We start from the raw sequence: 17,765 nt of genomic DNA on the forward strand, positions 1-17,765 counted from the left end.
TCCTTTAGCTGCAGTTTGGGGAGCAGTGCCCACACAGTAGCCACAATGCCGTTTCTGCAGTCAGTGCAGGTACAACTTGATGGAACGATGTGTCAGGGAATTTGTTCTTGCTTTTCTGATGGGTCCCTGAGGGTGATTCTGAGTAATTGGGCCCAGGTTCCTGCAGCTCTGGTGGGGCATTCCTTCCTTCTGCCTTCTCAGTCAGTCAGTCAATCAGTCAGTCAGTCAGTCAGCATAGAGAGGCTACCTCTGCAGGATGAGTGGGAAGACTTCTCTCCTTTTCTAGGTTCCTCCAAGGGTACATTTTCACACATCTTGTTTCATTTGTCGGTATGAATAGCAGCTAGACACAGATGAAATGGTGTTTCTATAATAAAAGAATGTACTACCCAGGAGGCATGACCAGTATTTAATTTGCTGCTTGTGTTCAATAGACTGTGAGCTCCTCAAGGGCAGGGGATCATATCTCATTTGTCTTTGTAACTGTGGTGACTAACACATACTCATTTGTTCATTCATTTATTCAACAAATATTTACTGAGAGCTGGAGGAGACAAGTAAGGTACAGGGTGCAGCAAAGAACTGGATATTTCATTTGTCCCACAGGCTGGATCACCATGGCATACGTTTCTAATACATTGTAAGAAACACAGACAGTCAGAATACATGGTACAAAAGCTGAGCTCTCAGATTCATAGAGTCATCAATGCCAAAGATGAATAGGACCTGCTTTCATAGATAAGGAAACTAGCTCTCACAGCTGACCTGTCCTGGGCCTTGCGCTCTCTTTACCTTGAGCAAGGTGGTCCATTGTAGATAAAGCACTCCACATAAAAATTGCCATTGCTTTCAGTTTTGTCTCCTGCCTCATAATTTATTTATTTATTTATTTAATCATATGCAGGTATCTCTCAATGTCTACAGGCAGTTGGTTTTCAGGATCCCTCATGGATACCAAAATCCACAGATGTGAAAGTATCTCATTAAAAATGGTGTAATATTTGCATATAAACTACATTCATCTGCCCATACATTTAAGAATATATTTAGATTCCTTATAATACCCAATGTATATAAATACTATGTAAATAGTTGTTATTGGGTTCTGTTCAGGAATAAGAAAAAAGTCTATACATGTTCAGTTAAACATACGGTTATTTTTATGAATACTTCCAATTGGAAATTGATTGAATCTGCAGATGATATATAGACATAGCTACACAACGCTGGGTAGATACATATTTACATTTTAAAAATTAATTTCCAAAATATTACTGTAGTTCAAAGGTTTCTACATAACTGGTTATGTAGGAAACTATAAACACAAATTTCCTTAGGACCAAGGATACAAAACAAAACAAAATTGAGGGTAAAATAAGTTTCAGAAGAGAGGAATCTAGAAACAGCCTCCTGTTGCGGTTACTGAATCTATATTTTTATCTCCAAGCATTTGAATTTTGCTTATGCCCTTATGGGTTAGATACTGGTAAATGGCTCAGTTGGATTGTTCGTCTGAAGATCTACTTCCACGAAGGCACCTCCATTTGTATGTCTAGAGGGCTGGTGCTCCTTGACTGTTCTGTCTTTTCTCACATGGTGTCTCTCTACAGGGCCTCTTCTTGTAGGTTGGCTTTAGGGATCACAGACTCATCTCATGTATTCCACAAGTTATAAATTTAGCAGTTCTGGTGTCTCAGGGCTTAGGTCCAGACAGTGGACCAGTTATCACTTACATCATATCTTATAAATCGTATCAATCAGTAAGCCTTCCAAGATTCTAGGGGAAGGTTCAAACTCTCCCTCTTAATGGGAGGAATGTTAGAGAACTGGCATTCATCTTTGATGTTCTGTAGTCAATTAAGACAGCCGACCCCATATACCTGATTTCTGAACTGTGGTCCATGTGATAGCAAATGTGCTATCACGATGTGCTATAAATTGGGTGGCTTAAATATTATTTTCTTGTATTTTATGGGTTCAAAGCCCAAAATTAGGGTGACAGTGTTGCTGGGTTCTGGTGAGGGCTCTCTTTAGAGCTACAACTGATTGTATGTGTACACAGCAGAAAGAGCATAAAGAACCTCTTTGGGTCCCTGTTATATGGCACTAATACTGCTTATGAAAGGGCCATTCTCAGGGTGTCATTAGTATTTCAGCATATCAATTAGTGGAAACATGGGCATGCAGAGTGTAAATAGAGCAAGTGTGAAAATAATTAAACTTTTAATACAGGGTATAGAAATTTGTAATTTCAAAAGTTAAAATCTTCTAAGTTTTATAACCTGGCAACTAATATGTGTGGTCTGTGTGCTGGCCAGGCCCATGTGCAGCCACTGCCCATGCCCACCAGTGTCTACTTTCTCCTGGAAGTACACAAACAAATTCCTACAAAGGAGGTGGAAGAAAATACTGACATCTATTTGAAAATATTTTGCCCTTCACTGAAAATGAAGATCTTAAGAGTGTTTCATCATGTTTGACAAGAAACTTTTATTGAAAATACACCAAGAGCAAATGAGCAATCTTCCTCTATAACACTATCATGACCCACACGGGGAAATGGAATGTCTCTGATTTTGAGAATTTCCTTCTCCCAAGCCTATTCTGTCCAGATCACAGCTTGACAAAAGAATATAGTGATTTTCATTTCCTGTTGAATTTGACTGAGACCTAGAAATACAGCGGAAAGAAAAACCCAGGCCGAAAGTCATGGACATAAAAAGCCTCAAATCTATATAAGTAGTTCTTAAACTCAAGAGACAGAATCACATCCTGACTCAGAAGAACTGGGAAGCAGTTTAAAACTCCACAATTTGAATTAGTATAATAGGTGACTCTAAAGTAGGTGGTCCATGAAATACAGGGCTCCTACTCTACTACATGAGAAGTATATGATTTGGGTGAATATTCCATTAAAATCCATGTTAAAGGCTTGTTTCCAGAGTGGAACTCTTAGACTATAGTTGGCCCTTTGGGAGGTAGGGTATAGATAATGGGTGTGCCTTTGGTCCCTGGCAGTGTGTATCCAAAGCAGACAGTTGGGAAACTGGCTCATTTTCTTTTTCTTTGCTTTCTGGCTTGTGATGTGACCAGTTGTTTTGACCTGTGCCCCTCCTATTGTGATGATGCCACCATAACCACAGACTAGCCATTAGGTTGCCTGATCTTGAATTTGAATCTCCCATTAAGCTTAAAAGCCCATTTCTTTTTATAAGTTAATTACTTCAGATATTTTATCATGACAGCACAAAGCTGGCCAGTAAAAACAGGTTTCTCAGAAAGAGAGTAAAACTGAGCACAGACAGTAAGGATGCTGCCTGTTTTTCTGAACTGGTATTGGTAAAGGTTATAATAGAATCAAGGGAATAAATATCATATGTGGTGGCCACCATTTCCCTGACTTTGCATGGAAAGGCGCTAAGTGCAGAAATGAGCTTTCTACTCCTGATGCTGCATGAAGTAGTTAAGTGAGGTCATGAACTCATTTTCCCTGTTAAGGTCTGTTTCCTCTTCTGAAAGATAAGGAGGGTTGATCTGGGCTTCAACAATGGCAAGAACAATTCCTTGCCTCCTATGTCTGAGACAGACCCACTCATCCCTCAGAGCACGTACTTTCCCACTAGACTCGGCTCTCACAATCTTCTGCAACTTAGCCACTTACAACAGAAGGCAAGCAGCAAAATCAACTCTCTTGTGTTGGTGGAGAACCTTCATGGTCTCTTCTCTTCCTGCCTATGCAGCTATATTGTGAATATAAGCATGAACAGGGTTATAAAATGTAGTTTGGGAGAGGGGGAAACAGTTTTAGGGTAGGAGTTGCTCAGAAAGAGCAACATGGAATCAAGAGGGAAGGGATGCCAAAGTATCTCTAGACAGTCTCAGGTCTCTCCTGGTTACCATGGTGATGGACACCTTTGTGTAATTGCCTATAGGGGCATTTGGCAGGAGGGCCAGCACTGGGATTAGAATAAGCAATAGTGTGGGTGTGCACTGGCATGAACTGTAGGAGGCCTCTTTACATTTTATGACAGGCACCTCTACTGATTCACCTAAGACCCAGTCCTGAAAAGTATTGGGACACTGGAACTGTAAGATCTGTGAATTTATTTCTCCACTGCGGACCCCCCCACACTTTTGACTGAGTGGGAGTGCTTTGCATAGTAGAGGAAATGCACAAGTAAAAGAATAAGCTAGTTTTTCACTTACTAAAGGGCTATAAAGGACAAAGGCTCTAGATCTTTGATTAGTCATGCAACGTTGGTCAAATTATCTAATGTCCTCAAGTCTCAGCTTTTCAATCTGGGAAGCAACAATAAGAACCCCTTTAGAGGGATGTTGTAGAGTTGAGAATGTATATGACACTTGGCACGCAGTAAGTGAACGTTACAAGGAAATTCCTTCCTTCTAAACTCTATTCTGTAGCTGGTGGCTGCCAGGAAATGAAGCAAACTTTGAACAGCAGCATTAAAGCCAAAAATGGATGTGGAAATCCATGTCCCTGTGCAGAGGAAGCCTGGCGAGTCTTTACATGCGTTGTTGACTTTGTGACTCACAACTCCATTCTTTTATCTCCTCCCATCCTGCTCAGGTTGGACATTATGGGAGAAGCTTGGCAGTACAATTCTGGGATCATCCCAATAGGATCAATCTCCCAGTGTTACCCGAAGGCCAAAGTTCCTGGAAAAATGGAATCATAAGCACTTGCTTCATAGGCTGACTCAGTTGAGAACTATGTCTACCATTCACTCATGTGACTAGGATGTGCTTGCCCCAGTGTTGGGTATTTTATTGGCTCTGTCTGAGCCAGTCTTCTTAACACTGGTGAGAGATCATGTGAGTAGTCCAAGCTTATAGACAAGGAAATGGAGGCTAAGGCTAGTGAACTGTAGAGAAGAGACAGTTTGGATTTTTATGGGACTTGTTAATCTTTATTTACTACTGGTCATTTAGCGCTTTTCTTCTCCTCGGGGAATTTAATACATACAGATAAATAATCATTTAACTAATATGAGACAAAAATAATATAACATCATGTATCACAGACAAACTAGAGAGCAAGCTCCTAGGGACCTTGGACTGTGCTTCATTCTTTTTTGTGTCACTGTTATGAAGTACAATGAATGGGTGTTAGTAGGAATTCATTCATTGTGTGTAGGGTGCATAATTAAATAACATGGCAAGTGCCCAGGTATATCCACAGAGATACTGGTGGGAATCCAAAGATCAGGAAGATGTCAAGGACATAAAGACGAAGGGCAGCTTCACTGAGCCTGGAACAAAAGATTTAAATGGAGGGGTCAAAGAAAACAGCATTGTAGAAGAAACAAAAACCATGGGAGGTAAGATGCAGCATAAGCATGGGTCCTGAGACATCAAGGATTATCTGCCAAACTAGTCAGTTAGGCAAGGTGTTAGACAATCCAATGATTCAAGACCCATTATCAGGACATGGGTCAACAGGGTCATTAAAAACAGGCCAAAGGAAAACAGAGTAGCTGGTCTAGACATCCAACGAGGACTCACAGGAAGTGGTCTATGTCATAGGAAACACAGTGTTCCACCGAGGGTGGAGGATAGGCAATATAATCTTAGCAGCAGGGTAGAACAATAAAAGGAAGACAAGTCAGCCGAGAAGAACGTGGAAGAGGAGAAGTACCAGGAAAGGAGCTTGGAGTAGCACATGCTGGAACTAGTCACTGTCTGTCTCTTCTTGGCTTTTTATACAGCACAGCAGCCTGCTTGTTCCCAGGAGACCCTGACATAGCTGTGTATGCCATCAAAATGAACTCAGGGAGACATGAGACTTAGGGAGGCATGGAGCCTCTTTCGTGAGATTTTTATCATTAATACATTTTATTATTATTATTACTGTATATATAAAATTATATGCTTTTAATTTGGAATAAAGAGTTAAGTCTTAAAAAATGGAATGATGTAAAGATGATTATATCTTGAGGCTGTTGGTTTTATCTTCATTCTTCCCATTCCATTGTTCCTACAGGACAATAAAATTACTACAGTCAGTTTTGGCCTGTCAGTATGTATTTATTCTGTGTGTTCCAGCCATGTAAGAAAATTGTTACTTGGAAATGAACTAAGATCTTTTCACAAAATGTTCAGAGCAAAGGTGTGGGGTGGCATCTGCACCCACCTGAAGAATTGAACAGCTAATCATTGTTTCACACAGTGAAATGGTGTAAAATCTTAAAGTCCCATGACATGCTGAAAGGCACTACGAGGAGAAGGATCTTTTGGATGTGATAAGGTCCTGAGGAATACACACAGACTTGGTGATTTATGAGGTTTACTCACAGGATTCTGCAAAGTTTTGGACTCATAGCAAAGACTTATTCCAACAAAATCAAATCAGAAAATGGAAAAAAAATATGTTGTGTAGAATCTAGAATAATCTAAGCTCCAGTCTTTAAGAGTCTTTTAACTATAGGGTTAAATAAAATGAGTCCAACAATGAGATGTGAAAAAACATGAAATTTCTACAATAGACGTTCATTAGAAACTTAGTAACTAACTATTGTGTTTGGGACTAGTCACCGACATGTTGTCTACCAGATGTGATCCAACACAGCCGGCTCCTGGAAGGAAAGCAGCAATTTAGCATAGGTGGAGTGAGTGAGTGTGTGTGTGTGTGTGTGTGTGTGTGTGTGTGTGTGTGTGTGTGTGTATGTATGTATGTATTGTTTTAACACCTGGCTAGGGAGTAATAGGAACTCCCCCGAAACTCAAGTTCCCAGATGCCAGAGAGGGCCAGCCTGGCGATAAAAATAGTCTAAGGGAAGCATCCCAGTTCTATAGTGCTAGCTTTTCCTGTTTGATATTCTAACAGGAAATAATGGGGGCTGGGTGGGAAGATCCTGGATACTATGGCCATTTTGGGGACTTTAATAACACAAAGAAATTAAAGGCTTGGAGAAACTCAGTGGTATAAAAGACTTTTAGTTTTTAATCAATATTTTGCCCACTGGTTTACCCATGGTCATTTATTTTAAAAAAAATACTTAGTGCAGTGTGTTAGATAGTAACACAATTTGGCCAATCCCAGACATGATGTATGAACTTCTGTTACTTCTCTGTCTTCAGCTTTTGCCTTTTATTAAACACACTAATAATAATAGCCAGGACTCATGTGGCTCTCCCCATGTGTGATGAGGTTTTTATACAACTCATTGACTCAAACAGGAGGTTGGCTTGGGCAGCCTGCAAGGAAGGCAAAATATCAGAGTAAGGCTTCAAGAGTCCTGCCTCTGCATGGCTGAGATCCTCCCTTTCTAGCCCTGACACTGATCAGGTGTGTGACAAGTTTCTCAACTCTGGTATACTTCTATTTCCCTACTGGTAAAAAATTAGAACAGTATGCACAGTACAGGCTGCAAATAGACTTATTATTTGTAATATATTATGACAAATATACAAGGGCTCGGTGGATAAAGCCCTTGCCATTCAACTAGGAGGACTGGTGACTGGATCCCTAGCACCTACATAACAGCAGGGTAGTTGTAGCAGCCTGCCCAATGCCAGCACTGGAGAAGAGGAGACAGAGCATCCCTTAAGCGAGCTGGCTAGATAGACTAGCTGAATTGGTGGACTCTGGGCTGGGTAAGAGACAGTGCCTCAATAAAGGGGAAAGTGATTGAAGAGGACATGTAGTATCGTCCTCTGGCCTTCACACACATTTTGAACACACATATACTCATGTACACATGTATACATCACAGACACATTTACCACAGACACACATACATACATATATGTATAGACAGACAGGCACACACACACACACACACATACACACACACACACACACACACACACACACACACACACACACGGTGAGTTAAGTTCTTTGCAGCTCATGTCAAGTATACATGATGTATTGTTCCAAGCCATCAATCATGGGAAGGCATAGAAAACAAATCACTGTGGCTTCAGAGACTGTGGATAGGAAGGAGTGTCAGAGAAGGGTGGCCCTGAGGAGTGCCAGATAGAATTGGCAGCTGGTCTAAGGAAGATCAGACACCCAAAGCCAGTAAAAACCAGGGACCAACTCCAGGATATAAACAGGCTGTCACAGGCCAAGAGGCACCATTAATTTCCTGGGCATCTAGGATTGAGGCCAAGAACAGAAGTGATCTGTTTTAGACTGTAAACAGAGCAAGACTCTAAAGAGCCTTCAGTTAAACCTGGCAATGTTATCCATATGTTTGAAGAAAGGCACCTCATAAGAAAATCCCTTATGAATCAAGTCTCATGCAGATCTACATGGTGGAGAAAAGAACAGGGAAAGATGCCAAATTGAAAAACGACAAGCTGCCACCAGGAAAAAGTCAGTTTTTTAATATGCATTGGCACTTTGGCTTTATCCCTTCTCGGGCTAACTCCAGCTGAAGACTGTTCTAGATAACTGAACAATCCCTCATTAAGATACATTAAGAGTCAGCTGTGTCATCTTGGAAGCGATAAACAGTGGTCTGTTTTGTAGCGTGTGGTATGGGTGGGTGTGAAAATAGACAGAGAGAGCCCTTGGAGCACAGGGATGATAAAAGTTGCTGGAATAAAGCATTTCAAAAGGGCTTGATAGAGAACTTAGTTTGCTGTCTCTTGATATAACCCTAGATATTTCATGGTCCTAACTATTCTTAGGTGTTTCTTCAAAGTCATTTTACTAGGTTCCATCTGTTTTTATGGAAACAGGACCTAGAACATCCCATATATTGTCACAGTGCTTGCTCTTAGACATTTAATTAATAGTGATCTCGGTGTATTATGCACAGCATACGCTTAGTAACTGTGGGAATAAGATAAAGTCCTTTATTCAGGATTCTACTTTAAGTGACCAACGCTTGCTGCATATCTAGCAGCATTATACATATCAATCCCTACCCTGTCTCCTTTACATATATAGTAATTTAGAGTAAGAGCTACTGTTTTTTTTTTCTGAATATGGTTTCAGTACTTTAACATATATCAACTTCTCCTCCACTGAGTGAATATAAGGTGGGACTATCTGCTCTGTATTTTCCAGGTGTAAGGAAAGGAAACTTCCCAAGGTCACTTAACTGGGAAGTGGTGGAGCCCCTTCTCCAGCTGCCTTAATCATGATACCTGCCATGCTACACTGTGGTGTTCCATAGCTTACCTATTCTCCAGTCCATGCCAGTGCTAACCTGTGATGGGCAAGTGTTCCTTTTTCTATCCTTCTGAAAATCAACAGAACAGGCTGAGCAAGCCAAAACACAGCTTAAATATGAAATAAATGATGCCAAGTGTTATGTAGCCAGAGAGGTCTGGAGTCACAGTCTTCTTTCTCTAACACATTTCTAACTGTGTGACCTTGATCATCTTATTTCAGAGTCTTGGACCCTCAGTTTCTTGACTATTAAAAGGAAATTACAGAAGAACCCACTTCACAGTGTATATTGTGAAAATGAAATGACTTAAAAGGATGAAGTACTTATTCAAGTGCCTACCGCAGAGCTCAATTTAGACCAAGGTGCACTTAAAGACTCTTTTGATAACCATAATGGTAGGATTCATTTCACCTTAGTAGGTGTTTGACAAATATATACAATGTGCACAAAGCACAAATGTCTTTATTTGAGGATTCAATGCAGTAAGCCCCAGACAGAAAACTAATTGTTATTTTGACTACTTCAAAACAGATCTTCTAGATGTCAATCTCATTAAGTGTGAGTAGGTTGGCGTTTGTCCGTAAGACAGTAGATTCTAAGCAAGTGTGGTAATCAAACTGCTGTGTTCACAACAGGAAGCCAAGCCGGGCTTTCATGAGCCTGTTCTCTGCCTCACTTTTCATGGTGTCATTCCTAGTTTATCAGATTCCATCATCACCCTGGCATGTCTCTATGGCAATCATGTAAGTCAGGAACATAAAACCATTTCTTTTTTTATTTTTTTGGCCATGTGGGACTTAAGTCATTAGAGTTCACATTTGCCTTGCTCCATCTATATGAGCTATATGCTTCATGTAAAAAATGTTAATGCAAAGAAAGATGGTGAATTTGGTAAATTTCTGTCCCTGCAATGCAATTAAGGCCAACAAAACCATCGACTAGATAATAATTGTAATCAACACTTTTCAAACTCTGTGACTACCACACAGCTGGTAAAGAGTACAGAGACATTACTAGATACTGAGAAACACATAGTCTGGGCCTCCCTATGAATCTATTGATTGGATCAACACCGGGCCAATCAGAGAGCCCTTGTCCAGAGAATTTGCAATCTGGATAGAGATAATTGAAAGCAGGAAATTAGGAGATCAAGAAGACACAGGAGAAGGTTCTGCTGGGTTTAGGCACAGCTTTGAAACATTGAAGGGAGTGGAAACCATCGGCTTTTCTATGAAATAGAACGAGAGGTGAGAAATTAAGTCTGAAGAATGAATGCAGTAGACTGGGGTTGTAGTTCACTGGTAAAGTTCTTGCCTATCATACATGAGGTGCTGGGTATGATTCAGAAAATATCATCAGAAACAAAAGAGATCAAATGGTTGGTCATTGGAATTGTGATATTGAGATTGAGCCTGGCACCTCATGCTCATAGGGACATGCTCTGCTACTACAAAGCATCCTTAGTCATCTTCAGATTCTTGCTGATTTTCCAGTTCACAGTTCTAATTCTTCCTGAGGCCCAGTTGCTCTTTTATCCCAAAAGCTTGTCAAAGGCTCCTCTCAATATGTATTGAGACAACTCCACAGTGCCTCTTTGCTAGAGCCACCTTGAGTTGATTTCTATTCATTCCAACCACAAGAATTCTAACTCACCCAGTGGAAAAGTCTGATTACAATTAGGCTTATCAACAATAATCCTTATGTGCATTTAACACTCTGCACATTTATAAACTGCTTATTATTATTAATATCTACTACAAGCAAGTACTACAGTAATGCTGCTGAAGCAGTCATCCAAGAACTAATAATTGGGTAGCAGCTGGAGGTTAAAAAGCAAGCCAGGGAGAGTGAATGGATTTACTGAAATGATAACTAATATGAAAAGCCATCACATCACTGGAGTTAATTCCATTTACAAGAGCCCATCAGGGTTGGATGACTGTAGATCAGTGAGACAGTAGGGGGAAATTTTCTTCTATTAGGAAAGAATAAAACAATGAAACAGATGGATTGCTGTTTTTAAAATTAAGATTACAGGAACACAAAACACTGGCTATGCTTAGATGGTTCAGGGAAAAAAAAAATGGCTACCGCCTACATGGTTCCTAAGAAATACGCTTCATTCCTACAGATGTCAATAAAGCATTAGGCAACTGTCAATTTAGTAATGGAAGTGCCGCTGAAGATTCATATTTAACAGGGACCAAATATAATAGACAATAGAAAAAGAGGGTTGGTGGGGATCTAAATTAACCAACCATGATTGAGGAAATAATTGAAGCAGTAAAAAGATCAATAGGAAATCAGGCCATTCTCCAAGACCTCAGAGTTTCTCAGTGGAATATTGTAAAAGAAGACCATTTTTTTTTTGTTTTTTTTTTTGTTTTTTTTTGAAGAAGACCATTTTTATCGACCCATCCAATTTTGACAGCACTAAGTCATGTAGCTCAGGCACCTAGTCACCGCCAAGTGGGAACAGAAGAATGAGAATGAGGCTAAGTAAAGAGACAGCAAGTGACTGCTAGATAGGAACTTATCTACATGCCTGCTTCTAAGTCATGCAGCCCCTCAGACAGAACAGTAACAACAGGAGCACTGTTACAGGTTATAAATAATACAGGAGTTGCATTGTTTAAGAAAATCTGAAAGGAACGGGAAGATGCAAAGATAGTAAAAACATCCCCCTTAGGGCTGGGGAGATGGCTCAGTCAGTGAGGTGTCTGGTATGCAGGCGTGAGGACCTGAGTTTGGGTCTCCAGCATCCATGTAAGAAGACTGGCAGGGTGGTGCGCATGTGTAGCTCCAGTGCTGGGGGGCGGGGAGACAGGCAGATCCTGGAGCTTTCTGGCCAGCCAGTTGGGCTGAACTGACGTGTTCCAGGTCCAGGGAGAAACTTGTCTCAAAAAATAAGGGAGAACATTTAATCAGATGTTGACCTCTGGCCTGCATACACACACACACACACACACACACACACACACACACACACACACACACTACTTTTCCGCATGTACATGAATGAACACATACAAACATGTACTACACAGACACATACATAAAATAACACCTTTGAACTCCCGCCCAAAGAGACACTATCAGAATTTTGGGTACCTTTCTTTTCAACGTTTTTTACTGGCTTTGAGAATAATATAACCACTCCTGAATACATACCACTTAAAGCTAGTACCTATAAAACTGTTGCCATATTTTGCTTTTCACTTAACATTTAGTAAAGTTTTCTCTTTTCATTTATCTTGACTGCTCCATTACACCTTACTGCATGACTTTGTCATACTTGAACTAACATTATATATTTAAATCGTTTCTGTTTCTCCCATTCTTAATGTTTATTTTCCTGAAACTTGTCTGTGCTGGAACTGGAATCGGCAATGGGAGGGCATTTGGGGTGAGGTCTTTGGCAGGTAAGTAGATTATGAGGGTAGAACATTGATGACACCCCACCCACTTTCTCCTCCATGTGAGGATGTAGAAAAAAGACAATGTCTAAAACCAGGAAGAAGACCCTCCCAGGACCTGAACCTGCAGCCTCCTGGATCAAAGACCTCCTTGCCTCCAGAACCATTAAAAATGTTAGTTGTTTAAACTACTGGGTTTAACATGCCTTCTTATAGAAGTACCAACTACAACTGTACTTCTTAAAACCCCACCCACCCCGCCTAAAAGAAGTACAGCTTGTTCCCATTCTCTTTACTTACTCCTTCTATTCTTGACTTCATTGTCAAGCTCTGTGACATGTGAGGCTAAGCCCTGGACAATCTTTGCCCTCCAGATTCTGGATATCTTTGGGCAGTGAAAAGGCACTGGCAGAACACAAATGGGAGGCTAGGCTACCTTTGCCATTCATATGTGGCTGGTGGTTTTCTGGAATATTTCCTCCCCTTCTAACAATAGGCCTACACTTGGTGGCTTTAACTCTTCTGAAGCTCAGTCTAACACTCTCCATCCCTTTGTCCCTCAACTTTATGCTGTCACTAGTCCCCATTGTGAGTTAGAAACGGGCGAATTTCTTTAATCTCCTCAATAATTGCTTCTTTTATTTCACTTTAGATTGTCATATTATTGCTATTGAAAATTACAACAAACAGCTTGCGTACTATGTGCAATAACTCTGTAGAGTTATTTATTTATAAAATTATAAAACTTCAATATTACATAATACCTACTGTAAATAATGAAAAACAATTAAGGCAGGTAAAATACTTATATGAATCTTGTGAAATAGAATGGTCTACATTCTAGACATTTCTTCTAAAACATTTTTTAAAACTTTCTCATTTCCCTTGATTCATTCCCTATGTATTTTCACTTTTATTTTTGAAATTATCATTTCCTCCTTTCTTCTCTTCTCTTCAGTACTTCCAATACAGCCCCTTACTCTCCCTAATATTCATGGGCTCTTTTTCTTTGTTATTCCTATATAATTCCCCTCCACACACACACATGGGGACACATGCACAGAGAGAGAGAGAGAGAGAGAGAGAGAGAGAGAGATTTCTAAAACATAAATACAACTTGTTCAGTTTGTATAACATGACTTGTATGTACATGCTTTCTCTGTTGACCACTTGGCATTGGATAACCAATGACTTCCTTCTACATTCTTCATAAACTACATGTTTCCCTCTCTCTCAGCCTTTGTTTAAGCCTTTGCCTTACACAGGATTGCCTGTAAGTTTCTCATTTCTAATTCAGACTAAAGCCCTACCACCTCCAGGATATCATAAGGACCATATCCATCTCTCTTGAGAGATGGAGCTGTGTTGTGCAGTGTAGTTGTTGGTTGTCACATGCGATTAAGTGTAAGTTAATTAAGGTTACAGATCCCATTTCTTGGTTATACTAACTATAGCTCAATCTTCAACCAACACATGTAGCTGGTAGCTGCTGCACTGAGCACTCTGCATCAAGAACATTTTCACCAATTCAGGAAGTCCCATTGGCTGAGAAATTCTAGGGCACATATGTACAGCTCAACTCAGTACTAAGTCTCAATGATAGTCTTGTTCTCCAGTCACATCACACTGGCAGAATCAAGAAATAACAATAACATAAAGGAGTCTGTGTTCTTAATTGTGACTCAAACAGTGCTGGGCATAAAGGGCATACTTCATAAAAACACTAGCTGACTGAGTCAATAAGCCTGAAGAGATGGCAGTAGATCATTAGAACATGAACCACCATGAAACGACTGGAACAAGGGTATAGACTAGATAGTTTGGAGATAACAGAGGTGGGGATTCTTACATTCTGGAAGAACTCAGGGGTGGGGGGAGTTCTGTGTGGTGAAAAATGTTCTCATGTAGTCAGAAAAGAACTTCTCTCAATTATTGGAGGTTATCTGTCAATAATCGACACACTGGTCAAGGAAACGATCAAAAGAGCCCAATGCACTGGTATATCCTGAAGCGTCTGGGCTGGCCTCTGCCTTCACTCACAAACAATGACAAGTTGTCTTTTGATATTGGGACACCTTTCCTTGTGATTCTTGTTGACAAAGAAACTGGCCTGTGTCTGAAGCAATTTACTGGATGTGATGAAGCTGTACATCCTGTACTACACCTGCTCAGCTCCTCAGCTTGTGACAACTTTGAATTGTAACAAAATTTCAGTACTTGACTTACTAGAATAGACTTGTAAAAGGTGTATTTTATCCTTACAAGTAATCTCTAGTATGAACGGGTTCTTAGAGGTAGATCCACTTACTATTGACCATTTAATTAGATATGGGCATAATCATTTTGCAAATGTATCCCTTTTAATCCTAATAGAGACTCTATGAACTAGGTATTTTATTCTCATTTTTTTGGCCAATAAAACTTACCTTTGTATGGATATTTTATTTGCCAGTGGTTATATAGAGAAGAACAGAGTTGGGATAATAACTGCGATAGAGTCTTTGACTCCAAAGTCCAAGTTTTGAGCCACTTTGCTGTGGGTTATTTACCTAAATGTTGACAGAACAGTGTTGTGTACGGGAGACCAGTACGTGGGTTCAACCTGGCCTCATAATATTGGTCCATGTCATCTTTTTTTCAGCAGTTTCTTGTCTACCCCATATTTTCCTGACATCCATGTCAACAGAACTTTATCAGAAGAGACTTCTGGAGTTACACAAATGATACTCTGAATCTCAGGGAAGAAAAGGCTCTTGGAATATAAATCTCCAGTTCTCACACTTAACAGAGAAATCAAGGTGAGAGAAGGGAAGAAATGAACAACAGGCACGTGAGTGCACAACATGCTTCCAGCATCCCAGATACCTATGTTCTGATGATTCCAAAACACGCTCTCTCACTGCTGATTCCTTATTGGAGCTCCATTCTCAGACATCTTATAAATTTCACAGGCTATTTCGAAGGGTTTCATAAATCAACGTTCTCAATTCTGGGCCAAACCATTGTCTCATTGTTGCTGATTAGTCAATAAATAAAACACTGATTGGTCATTGGCTAGGCAGGAAGTGTAGGCGGGACAAGGAGGAGAATAAAGCTGGGAAGTGGAAGGCTGAGTCAGAGAGACACTGCCAGCTGCCACGATGAGAAACAGCATGTGAAGATGCCGGTGAGCCACAAGCCATGTGGCAAGGTATAGAAATGGATTAATTTAAGCTGTAAGAACAGTTAGCAAGAAGCCTGCCAAGGCCATACAGTTTGCAACCAATATAAGTCTCTGTGTTTATTTGGTTGGGTCTGAGCGGCTGTGGGATTAGCAGGTGTGAGAGATTTGCCCTGACTGTGGGCCAGGCAGGAAAACTCTAGCTACATCTCATGTTCCTCTTCCCAGCCTCTTCCATACCATTGGCTCCTTTGCCATGTGGGGACTCAGGCCAGTTACCTGGTCTCGTGTGTGTGTGTGTGTGTGTGTGTGTGTGTGTGTGTGTGTGTGTGTCCTCACATGGTGGCCAGAGATCAACACTGAGTGTCTTTCTTCATTGCTTTCCATTTTATTTGTTAAGACAGGATCTCTCACTGAACACAGAACATGCCAACTAAGGAAGACAGACTGGCCACTGAGCTCCATGGATCTACCCATCTTCCCTTCCTTGCCCCTGTGCTGGGCTTATAGGGATGGATTGCTAAGCCTGGCTTTTGCTTGTGCTGTATCTAAACTCAGGATTTCATGCTTGTGCAGCAAGCACTTTACGCACTTGAAGCCTCTCCTTAGTTCTAGACTCCCTTAATTAAAAAAATACTTATTTACTATTTATTTATTTATTTATTTATTTATTTATTTACCTATTTATTTATTTGTATGTGTATAGGACAGGAATGTACTATAGTCAGAGGAAACTTTGTAAAGTTGGGCCTCTACTTCCACTTTTACATAGGTTCTAACCGGCTACCAAACTCAGATCTTCTAGCTTGCTGGCAAGCATCTTTACTGCTGAGTCATTTTTTTCCTGACCTGTACTCATTTTTTATTCTCTTTCTACCCTCACATTCTATTCATCACCAAATCCAATTGACTGTACCTTAAAACAGATTTATCCTGGCCATTTAGAGCACTTCTGACCATCTAACCGGCTCTCACCATCCCCTGCAATCACCTGGATCTCTGCAAACTGATTAATTAGCATGGGTCCTGAGCCAATTAGAGTGGTGTTCTCGTAAGAAAAGGGGATTAGTGTAATGACTACATACAGAGGGACAAACATCTGAAAACACAGCGAGACATTAGTCCTCTACAAGCCAAGGAGAGGGACCGAAAACCAACCAGTCCTGCCAACATCTGAGTCTAGCACCAATGTTCTCTAAAATGGTGAGGTAACACATTTGTTACGTAAACCACGGTGTCTATGGTACTGTGATACAGTGTCCTTAGAAAAACTAGTATTATCTCATATCAGGTTCTACAACTAGCTAGAAGAGGCATTGTTGATACTATGTTCCCAGCTGAAGCTCTGGTACAGACCACAAGGTTATGATAAACTACTATAATGCCCGTGCAGCCAGTTATAGCAACAAAGACGGCATGCTAAACAACAGTGTCATAATGTTGAAGAGTGAATCAGTTCCATTGCTTCTTCTAGCAGTTCTGAGACCGACAGATTTGGTTAAAAAAAATCACTGAATACTTTTATGCCTGTTTCTTCTTCTAAACTATGGAAGTACCAGCTCCAATCTCAACGAGGTTTGTTAGGGTAAATTACAAAGCAAATAGAATGCTTAGGAGAGGGTGGACATATAGTAAACATATAACAAATGACAGTGATTATTGTCAGCATTATTGTCACTGTGGCATCATGGGTTAAGTATCCCGGGTCTCAGGACAATTTTGATAAAATCTGACGAAATTAAAAGCATACATTTTTGGTGTATTTGTTGGGATAGAGGGTGCTTCAAGTCAGGGGTTGTCTTGGATATTAAGTATCTATCACATAATAAGTACTTTATAAATATCTGCCCATACTTACGACCTCCCATTTAGTGTTTGGAATTATCCTCCTTCTGAGTCTGGGTTACTTTAAGTAGCACGACAATTCTCAACTTCACCCATTTTCCTGCAGCTTTCATTATTTCAGTGTTCTTTATGGGGCACTGTGATGTTCTTTATGGATGGGGTGAGGAATAAGCCTTAAAGGAACCAGAGGAAAAAGAA

At 40.4% G+C, this 17,765-nt stretch overlaps 1 protein-coding gene across 5 annotated transcripts in view; it reads right to left on the reverse strand.

Annotated features, from left to right (window-relative positions):
• Samd12 (sterile alpha motif domain containing 12) overlaps positions 1–17,765 on the reverse strand; it is a 425,431-nt gene that overhangs the window by 148,280 nt on the left and 259,386 nt on the right. The window contains exon 5 of one of the 5 annotated variants that reach the window (XM_052747809.1): positions 5,958–5,995. The exons of the other annotated variants lie outside the window; for them this stretch is intronic. Within the exon in view, the coding sequence (XP_052603769.1) occupies positions 5,973–5,995 (23 nt within the window). The 3' untranslated portion in view covers positions 5,958–5,972. Of the gene's footprint in view, positions 1–5,957; positions 5,996–17,765 lie in introns of those variants that run through there. 5 annotated transcript variants of the gene reach the window in all.

Source organism: Peromyscus californicus, unplaced genomic scaffold, assembly GCF_007827085.1.
Source record: "Peromyscus californicus insignis strain IS unplaced genomic scaffold, ASM782708v3 Scaffold_20__1_contigs__length_68692818, whole genome shotgun sequence".
Classification (NCBI taxonomy): Eukaryota; Metazoa; Chordata; class Mammalia; order Rodentia; family Cricetidae; genus Peromyscus; species Peromyscus californicus.